The sequence below is a fragment of the Sinohyriopsis cumingii genome, chromosome 19 (genome assembly GCF_028554795.1).
Source record: "Sinohyriopsis cumingii isolate HCF-2022 chromosome 19, ASM2855479v2, whole genome shotgun sequence".
Classification (NCBI taxonomy): domain Eukaryota; kingdom Metazoa; phylum Mollusca; class Bivalvia; order Unionida; family Unionidae; genus Sinohyriopsis; species Sinohyriopsis cumingii.
In genome coordinates, this window is record NC_142979.1 from 3,831,211 (window position 1) to 3,841,014 (window position 9,804).

At 35.7% G+C, this 9,804-nt stretch overlaps 1 protein-coding gene across 1 annotated transcript; it reads left to right on the top strand.

Annotated features, from left to right (window-relative positions):
- Positions 1 to 3,502: 3,502 nt before the first annotated feature.
- On the top strand, positions 3,503 to 9,033 carry LOC149775073 (uncharacterized). The gene has a single exon (XM_089943717.1). It carries the CDS (start codon positions 6,306 to 6,308, stop codon positions 7,086 to 7,088), a length of 783 nt encoding a protein of 260 aa, XP_089799843.1. The 5' UTR covers positions 3,503 to 6,305; the 3' UTR covers positions 7,089 to 9,033.
- The last annotated feature ends 771 nt before the right edge of the window (positions 9,034 to 9,804 follow it).

A 9,804-nucleotide genomic window follows, 5' to 3' on the forward strand; every position in this document is an offset into this window, starting at 1 on the left:
ACCATCATATCCATGCAGGTTATTAAATACCACGGGATTTTTGTTTTGGTTGGGTAAATTCATAATGTGGATTGCAAGTGCTGTGCGTGGCTCATTTATACGTGCCAGTAACATATTTTAAAGCTACCGTTGGTGTTAAAAAGACCATCCCCCGATCCAGCAATGAATGGCCCCGGAAAACTTACGTGTCATCATTAGTCATAATCACGTCTGTGTGTGTGTGTGTGGAGGGGTAGCTGTTGTCGGATTTATTTTGCTGTAACCTCGTGTGACTTAAGAAACATCTAAACGCAGTCATGGGCACGATACAACATTGGTGCCTCAGTTCTCCTGAGCATCTGGCTACACTGTAACAAAACCCGCATGGGGCTTGATCAGCTTCTTGAGTTATACTTGACTGAACCTCAGAAACATCCACTGGAATGTATTGACATTAGGTGGTTTATAACACCTTCCGATTTCTTTGCACACCTGTAAATTTTAGAATGTTTTACCCAGCTCCAGCATAATGGTACGCAGTGGTTTTCGCTAATTCCACTACAGTATAAGTCCTGTTCGTCAAGCAGCTCATGGGTACTACAAACACTTATGCAACGTTTGCATGAAAATTTCTTACCCTTGTACTTGCTAAGGCGGTATATTATTCGTGAGAAATATTTGATCCAGATATAAAGGAAGACCAACTCTGGACATTGTAACAATAACAAATCAATATTAAACTGCCTGCAAATGTGTAACATTTGTTGAGTAGACTGCAGACCTTTATTCCAAATAAAAAAGTTAACAGTTATGTCAGGATTAAATCCTTCAATCTTACTGATGTCATTAACTCGCATAGGAAATTATATATTACCAAACTGAATTTCACCCATGGGTTGGTCCTGATTATGGCTTGTGGGATACAACTCAGACAAGAGCACCCATTTATAACTTCAAGTGTCATCATTTTTTACATTGATTACGATCACCCAGGAAATGCGTACTGGTGTTGGAATGTAAATCGACCCGCGAATATGATATAAAGGGGAAGTATTCAGTTGAACTTCCATACATCTGCGGTCCATTCTGATCCTACATTGTTCATTTCTTTCTAAGCTCTCAGAATTCCTTGCACAAACATTGTGGAGTTCATCATTAATGATCCTAGTGTCTTTGTGGTTTAGGATTACACCAGCACCGCTGTGAATCCTCGGGCTTGTGATTGTAAACACATCATCATTGTCACAGTTAAGCGGCATAATCAAATACGCATTGAGAACAATTTACATCTTTATTGAGAAAGTGCATGTGTGCTGTAACATGGATCCTATCCCGGGACGCATATCTGATAGATGTTTCGCCGTATCTTATCCTGCTTTGTATTCGTTAGGAATAATTGCCGGATAATCTTGTAAATCACCATGGTGTTCAACTCAAACTTAGATCCTTGTAACTGTCCTTCTGTTGTGCAGTGGACTTTGCGATACGACGGTTACGTTCTTGTTTATCACGAACTACTTGTGCTATTACAGGCCGCTTGGCCCCGTTTATGAATCTTGATTTAATACTGCATTGTCATGTCACTAAATTGTTTCTCAGACAACCATGGCGCCTCTGGAAAGTACTAACATTACAAGTATGCCATCTTTTTTCCTGTCGCATGGTATTCGCATCCTAATCGATCGCGCTAGCTCCTTAGTTTAATCACAGTTGGTATATATATATATATATATATATATATATATATATATATATATATATATATATATATATATGTATATATATATTGTTCATTTCTTTCCAACTTCTCAACATTCCTTGCACAAACTTTGTGGAGTTCATCATTTGTGATCTCAGTGTCTTTCGGTTTGGGATTACACGAGCACCGCTGTGAATCCACCGGCTTATGATCTATCAAAGATGCACATGATATATATATATATATATATATATATATATATATATATATATATATATATATATATATATATATATATATATCCTTGTCTTATTTAGAAATTTTTGTTTTAATGTTTTAATTTACCAGGATTAGAAACTGCAACCGTTTCAGTCCTGGCAATTATTTCATTTACTTTTGTATAGTTTTCAATGGTGTTGGCATCGTCAGTTTTTTTTTATATATACAATCGATGGTTCGGCGGGTCTTCACCTGCGCACGCGATAATACTCGCGAACATATTCATGTGGCGGATAAAGCAGACTACGTTACTGTACTCTGATGATACATTCAAGACATGGTCAAACACATAGACCAACATATAACGTTAGCAAATGTGATTTATAGAATTTTTAATGGCATGTTCTTCTGCATAGTTCATGTTTTCTAAGGCATCCACATTTGCAGCGATTGTTTCGTAATGCTATTGAACGTTTTTCATACGATCGAAACGTTTATATAATTGGGTAAAACACGTAAGTTTACGGGCGCTACATTTTTAATTTCCTCTAATTATCCGATAACTTGGTTATGCAGACAAAATTCGTTTATTGAGCAGAGCCGATAGCGTAGATCACGACTCTTGATGAAAGTGATCACTTTGCTCTTTCTGCTTACATTGGAAAAAACGAGAAGAGACCCTGAGGAAGAAAAAAAAAATGTGAGCTCGGACCGCCTGTTATAAATACTTATCTTGTTGCCTGCTTCATATTGCAAAATAAAAGGCCGAAAATGTTCTGTTTCTTTATCTCCTTCCGCGTCCAATGCGTCCAATATTGTGACGTGTAAACAAAAGTAGTTTCAAATATCGTTTTGTCTGGTTCCCTCAATTAACCTATCGCCACTTGTCAATCATGATGATCAATTAACCAACCTGTGAGCGTAAATTAGACACCTCCAGGCATTGCTTACGTCCGCCATTTTCCTCCGTCAAGCTGCTTGTAGCAATAAGGAATTGATTATGATAAGTGTTTACAATTTTTGCAATGATTAATTGATTTATCGATCGAGAAGGGTGAAAAGCAGTCAGTGTGAGACTTGTAAATCTGACTGTCGATATCCAGACCGTCTAAATGGATGAATTAGATTTTTATTCCTTTCCATAAACATAGGCAAAACTTCGATGGATAAAGACTTTTTTGTGGTCGCGTGTACGATCAGCTGTATATTGAAACACTTGATGGCAGTTACATGTTTGTTTGCATAAAAGTACGTTGAAGAGCATATCCCGTCGTTGGCTTGAAGGAAAAAACAAAAAGAATTGAAATTGAAAAATATATGTAAAAATAAACGTTTCTAGAATATGGATGGAGCGCCCCCTCCCCCCCCCCACTTTTGGGCTTTGATGTACATTATTTTTCTTGTATAGGAAGCACTGAACCCCAGATTGCATTACTTTAACGCTTGAAAATTTACACTTTAATAATGTTGGCTTGTCCCGAAAACATTGATTTATCGTCTCGATCTTTCAGACACTTGAGTGACTCTTTATTTTCTCACTGGGTTGAAGGAGAGGTGGGGATACAAAAATGTAAAAATAAAGAAATACAAAAACAATGGTTTCAGATAATTATCGCCCGACATATTAAGCATGTATTTACATGTTTACATTAACATACATCATTATTCAAAATTCCATCTGACGAACATAGTAGAATTTGAAAATTATGTACAACAGTATACTTCTGAACAGTAATTATTTACGATTTTGTTATTATTTTTTTAATTCATTTACTTCTAAGGCAGTATAAACATAAGCCAGATACAATTAATCATGATAAGATTATATTCTATATACATTAGCATCTTTTGGAGAGTATCTTGTACATGAATAAGTTCTCGAGCAGCTTTCAAATTTATTTTTATTATTTACTTAAGTAACACAGATTATTGCTATACGAACTTGAACTACAAATGTAAATATTGTCTACTGCAGTGTAATTTATGCAACTTTGAAATTTTACATTTTTAAGAATAATACAAATAATTTTCAATAAACAAATCACTTAAGCTGAAACGTATTTCTTTGCCAAATACTGCACGTTTGTCGGAGGTCAGCAGGGCGTCATGTCACGTGATTTGGTAGCGGAGCGAAGTCATCTCGCGTAAGATCAATTATGATGTATGTTTCAAGTTCTGCTATGCTTCGACTCTACAACTATTATGTACCTCTGAAAGAAGGACAGTTATAAGACAAGAGCTCGATACGAGCTTTAAGTTATAAAAAAAGAGCAATAATCTGAAGGAAAAATAAAATCATACCGAGTGACAAAATTACCTCAGATTATACCCACGACCTTTAATGACATAAGACCCCATCTCTCATACTATAAAAGTGTTGCTCCTGTGAATATCTGAGTCATATCTGTACAGTAGGTCGCCATTAAAGTGGAAACTGAAGATCGGAACCCATACGCATATGGAGGGGCGGGGAGATTACCCTAATTAGCACGTTAAAAAGTTATTCGTGGAATATGTGCAGATACCGTAGTAAGCATCCTCATATGGATGCATGTATGCACTTAGAATATATTAAACTGTATTTTTGCTACATTTAATTATTTTCATTTTGATTGTGCAGCAATTTCAAAAACCTAAATTGAACTACCGGATGTTCTCTAGAGTTATCCCACATAATGTCGTCTGCACCAGATGAAACATGGATTCGGAGCTGGATGACAAACTGAAAGGTTGATGCAGGAGTTCGAAACTTCAAATACGGGCATCTTAATATAATTTAGTGTTTTAAATGAATAATATTTTGCTTTAAATTGTTGGCAATGTTTGAATTTCAAAAGTTTACCGGCAATAATATCTGTCAATATTGGTTTCACCTTGAACGTACCAGTACTATGGTATCGTGGTTCTAAAAGTTTGTGATGTGCGAATAAGTAAATCAAAAAACACTTTCCTTCAAGATATTATATACGTCTGGTTGTTGTTCCTTGCTCAATATTATAATGCATTTAATTTCCATTTTGACATGAAACAGGCGATAAACAGACGCCATTTACATTCCCGGCTGTGCAAGGGGAGTTACTCTGATATCTTGGCAATACCGAGACTAAACCCCCAACCCCCCCCCCCGCAAAAAAAAAACCCACCAAGGGATGCACTTGTCTTAATGTTGGGAACTGGTGTATATGTTGTGTAAATTGTAAATCAACTTGAAAAACGGATGCTATTTCCATGGCAGTCATTCTGCCACCTTTGCGGGGCTCGAGTGGTCTAAAGCGCTCTCTGTTACGGATCACTGCCATCTCATCTCTGGCTGCATGGGTTCGAGTCTCAAGATTCGGCCAATGTGGGTATGTGAGAAAGCTTGCCAGTAGCTTCTTGTGGGTCGGTGGTTCTTTCCGGTGTTTTCCTGGATTCTTCCTCCACCATTAATACTGGCCGCCATATCGTGTGCTGAAAAATAGCGTTAAACCCCAAAACAACAACTACTGCCACCTTTGCCAGCCAACATACTTATGAGAGAAAATTAAAGAAATGCATCTGTAACCACCTGTGATGAAGGAAGTAGCGCCGAGATTGTTGCTGAAAATGGACCACCAACATGAGCATGAAAGTACATGTCATCCTTGGGCTGTTTCAAGAACTGCCAGTGTTCCAATGAAAAGTAATATATAGTATACAACAAAGCTTTAAAGTCAACACCTGTCATTGCAAAAGTCACGAGAAAACAACTGTCCTTACTTCACATTTTCACTCTAATTTGCTACCATAGATTTGATCATTTGGTTCTTAACAAATACAGTAATCATGTGATCCAAATCTAACGTAACATCAGTGGACAATATCAGATGAAAAACTGGTTAATTGGTTTTTTAGTGATAGCGATCTTAAGAAGATATATATTCTGTTTGAGAATATGGGGTATGGCCATGATGTGGAAACAGTACTATTCATGGGTATATTTTTAAAATAGTGTCCTTCTCAGCAATCCCAAATATTTACCTGAAATCAACTGGTGATGCAGAACTAGTAACCTAATGGTCATGTATTGTATATAAGTACACAATAGGTGGCCTTATTCACACAATAATACGATAACTTTGAATACCACAAAAACGTAGAATGCATGATATCATAAAAAGCTAACAGTTACAAAAGACTGGCTCATTAGCCTCTTTACCTGCACATCTACTCGCTCATTTAATCTACTTATTTATTAAACTTGTCAGTTTTAATTCTGTCACGATAATGGAATGAAGTTACAATTATTCTTACAATTTTAAAGGTGGACAGCTATTTACAGTCTAATATTTATGGTACTTACAGGCTTTTCTAAAATTATGAATGCCAAAATTTATTTCATTTTTGTCTTTCATTTCTAGCTGAGAAGAAAAATAGCAGCCCCGAGAAAATGTCAAATGTTTCTCTGAGCACACAAAATCTGGATCTGGATGAATGTGCTACTGAATTTGAAAAATGGCAGGAACAGGAACAGCATTTTTATGTTGAAGGAATCAAAACTCTTCAGGAGCTCGAAGCAAGTAAGGCTGAAAATTGTATGTTGAAAAGTCAAATTGCAGAACTGGAAAAATCACTAACCATGGTACAAGGTGTCATTCAGCACCACCAAAAAGACTGCAGACAGCTGAATGAACTGGAAAATGAAAACAGAGAACTGAAAAGTAAACTGAAAGAAACAAATTCTGCAATAGAAAAATTAAAAAAGGAGATAGATAGCAAGATTGTGACTTATGAAACAAATTATAAAAAGATGGAGGAAGTACACCAAAGTACACTAGCAAAAAAAGAAATTAGTTGGAAGTCAACATTTGAGACAAAAATGGAAGCAATGACTAATGAAATAAATTTAAAATCAAAAGAGGTCGATGGCTTGAAAGAAAGAATACATGAGTCTGAAAAAGAGAAAGCAGCTGAAATTCTCCGACTCTCAGTGGATTATGAAAACAAGTTGGCAAAAATTCAGCGACAGATGACTGCAAGTTCAATGAATCAGCAAAGTTCATCCAATCAAGAAATATTTAGAAAGAAACTACATCATATGAAGGCAGAGTATGAAAGGGAGATAAATTGCTTGAAAGTCACTATATCCAGCCTACAAGATAAACTGTCTGATTTTCAGACTGGAAGCAGTTCAAAATTAAATGTTAATTTTGGAAAGAAAAGAAAGACTTGAAGTATAGATGAATTAATACTATTAACAATAATATAAAATTTTTATTATTTATTATTATTGTAACAGTAGAGAACCAGTTGTCTAGATTGAACATCAAGAGCAGTCTGAAATATTACTGTGGAGAAAGTCTATACAAGTTGTTCTATAACAACGGTGACCATTTGTTCACATAAACAGACCCTTGCCTACCCAATATCCTACTTTTACATCATCAAGGTTACATCTACAGTCAATGGAGTACATAACTCTTCTTAAAATAGTGGGAGTACAATGATTGGTCAACATGGATATCTTTACCTATAAGGTTATAAGTGTCACAGTAATCCACTAAAACCTGCAAGAATAGCTGCAGACACAAAATTAGAAAGTAAAAAGGGCAATAACTCCTACAAAACTCTCAGGAGGATACAGTTATATATATATATTTACCTGTTGCTGATTACCATAATACATGTATATGTATGTACGAAGTTTCACAGCAACCCAAAAAATGTAAAACAAGTTCCTTTCACAAGATTCTGTTATAGATAATGCTGGACAGATTTTCACTTTCCACAGGGTTTAATTTTTAAAGACAAGTATTTTCCAGGTTTTCATCATTGGTTATCCTGGTTATTTAAAACAGACCTTGTTTATCATAGGCATTGTTACAATAATCTTTAATCATAGTTTGATGTATGATTGATGGTTTTAATTTGGGTTATAGAGTATACAGCTTGGCCTTACTTCAGATGTGCACCTCTGCAAAGATTGCTAGCTTGCTTGTTTGTTTTTTTGCCTCCTAGACTTGAAAGGTAAAATGTTAAAAAAAAAAAAAGATAACTTTTTGTAAATTTTATACTTCATTGCACTTTCAGAAGCTGGTATGAACTAACCTGGCAAAATTAATTTTCCCTATTTTAATAACCACTTAAGTTAGCATACTTTGGTCTAGTTTTTCCAGCACACGGGAGCAGCCATTTTATCAGCTGTCTGCTGTAGGTAGTGTGTATTTTCCATAAATACAACATGTAAAGAAATTTCAGTCAAAGTACATGAAAGTCACATAGTGGTATTCAACATTCTCTCTAATGTGCATGTTGCCGATGCAGACATCTCCACCATATACTGCTCCCTCTCTCAGAAGTTGTTGTTATTGTTGTTGTGGGGTTTAACGCCATTTTCAGCACACAATAGGCTATGCATGGTGGCCAGTGTTAATGGTGGAGGAAGAACCCAGAAAAACCCTGGGAAAAACCACCAACCCACGAGAAGCTACTAGCAAGCTTTCTCACATACCCACATTGGCCAAATCGTAGACTTGAACCCATGCAGACAGAGGTGAGATGGCAATGTCTCTCAGAAGTAAATACTAGCTTTAAGTGCTGTCAGTGGTAGTAACTCTAAAAAATGAGATTCATCTCCAAATGATGTTTAGAGTACGATTGAAAACTGAGACCAGTTGCAGACGCAAGATTTTTTCATATCATTTACTGCAGATTTACCCATCTTTGGATATTGATTGCAAAATTTCGCAACTTTCATGTCAATCTATTTAAATCAATGGGACTAATTGTTTTCACAAGATTCTTTCATAAACATTCAGCAGGTATAAATGGGAAATAACTCTTATAAAAACTGAGGAAACAATGATTTGAGGATGTAAGCTTCTCCAAATGATGGCCATAATATTTACGTACTTTCATGGCAAGCCATTAAAAAACAAAGGGGCATATGGTATTAGAGATTTTTGATACAGTGCATTAAGTAACAAGAGAAAGAGGGAGCAAAGTAATTTGTTGATATGTACATCTTAATTTGACCATATTTCCAAGTTTCATGTAAATCCATTAAAACCAGCATGCCTGTACCCAACCTAAAAATGCGGTTGGGGGGGGGGGAGAGGTAAATCGCTCATGATTTGTGATCCGTAGACTGATCTTGGTGTCATTTTTGAGAACCTTGCATCCAAGTGTTGTTTCAGATGTGACTGTGACCAAGATTAGTGATTCCATTATGTGTGCCTTGCTTTGAGTGAGAGTGATTCCATTATGTTCTAACCTTTCTTAGGGCATGTAAACTACATCATCACAATTCAATCTACAAAATAGCTTTTTTCATTTATGTAACTTTATTTTCTTCTTAAAACACTGCCAATTTGTTCTGACAATTTACAACTGTGTATTAATATAATATTCTTCATGTATATAATGGTGTATATGAAGCTTACTAAAAGCAGTGTTTAAGATACAAAATGAAATTCATGCATTAACATAAATTACACCTTCAAACACAAAATGTCAGGACAGACAATCAAATAAAGACCAAATTATGCAAGTGTTAATGGAAGCTTGGAGCTGGGGATTTTCTCCTGCTACTTTGACTTCTAACTCGGCTTACTTAATTAGGAGTTGTTAATTCTGATAATCACTCCTGAAATCCTTTGTCTTCTTCCTTAAAATCTCCTCATAGTCTACAAATACCTCCGTTATCACCCCTCTCCCATTTATTTATTTATATCTAATACATAGTCAAATCTGTGAAATTCATCTTTATCTGAACCATTGTTTTGGAAATGTAATAAATAGCTGTTTGAAACTGACAAGTAGGAAGTGATGCTGCAAATTACGGAAAATTGGTGTGGTGTGGAGAGCATTACCAAACTTGAGTGTGTGTTTTTGATTTGGATTTGTAACATAGCTTTAAAAAAAATTTCAGTCATATCGCTACAGTGTCT

What these genes read in the sequence shown, in the direction of transcription:
- LOC149775073 (XM_089943717.1), top strand. Translation starts at nt 6,306, where the DNA reads ATGTCAAATGTTTCTCTGAGCACACAAAATCTGGATCTGGATGAATGT.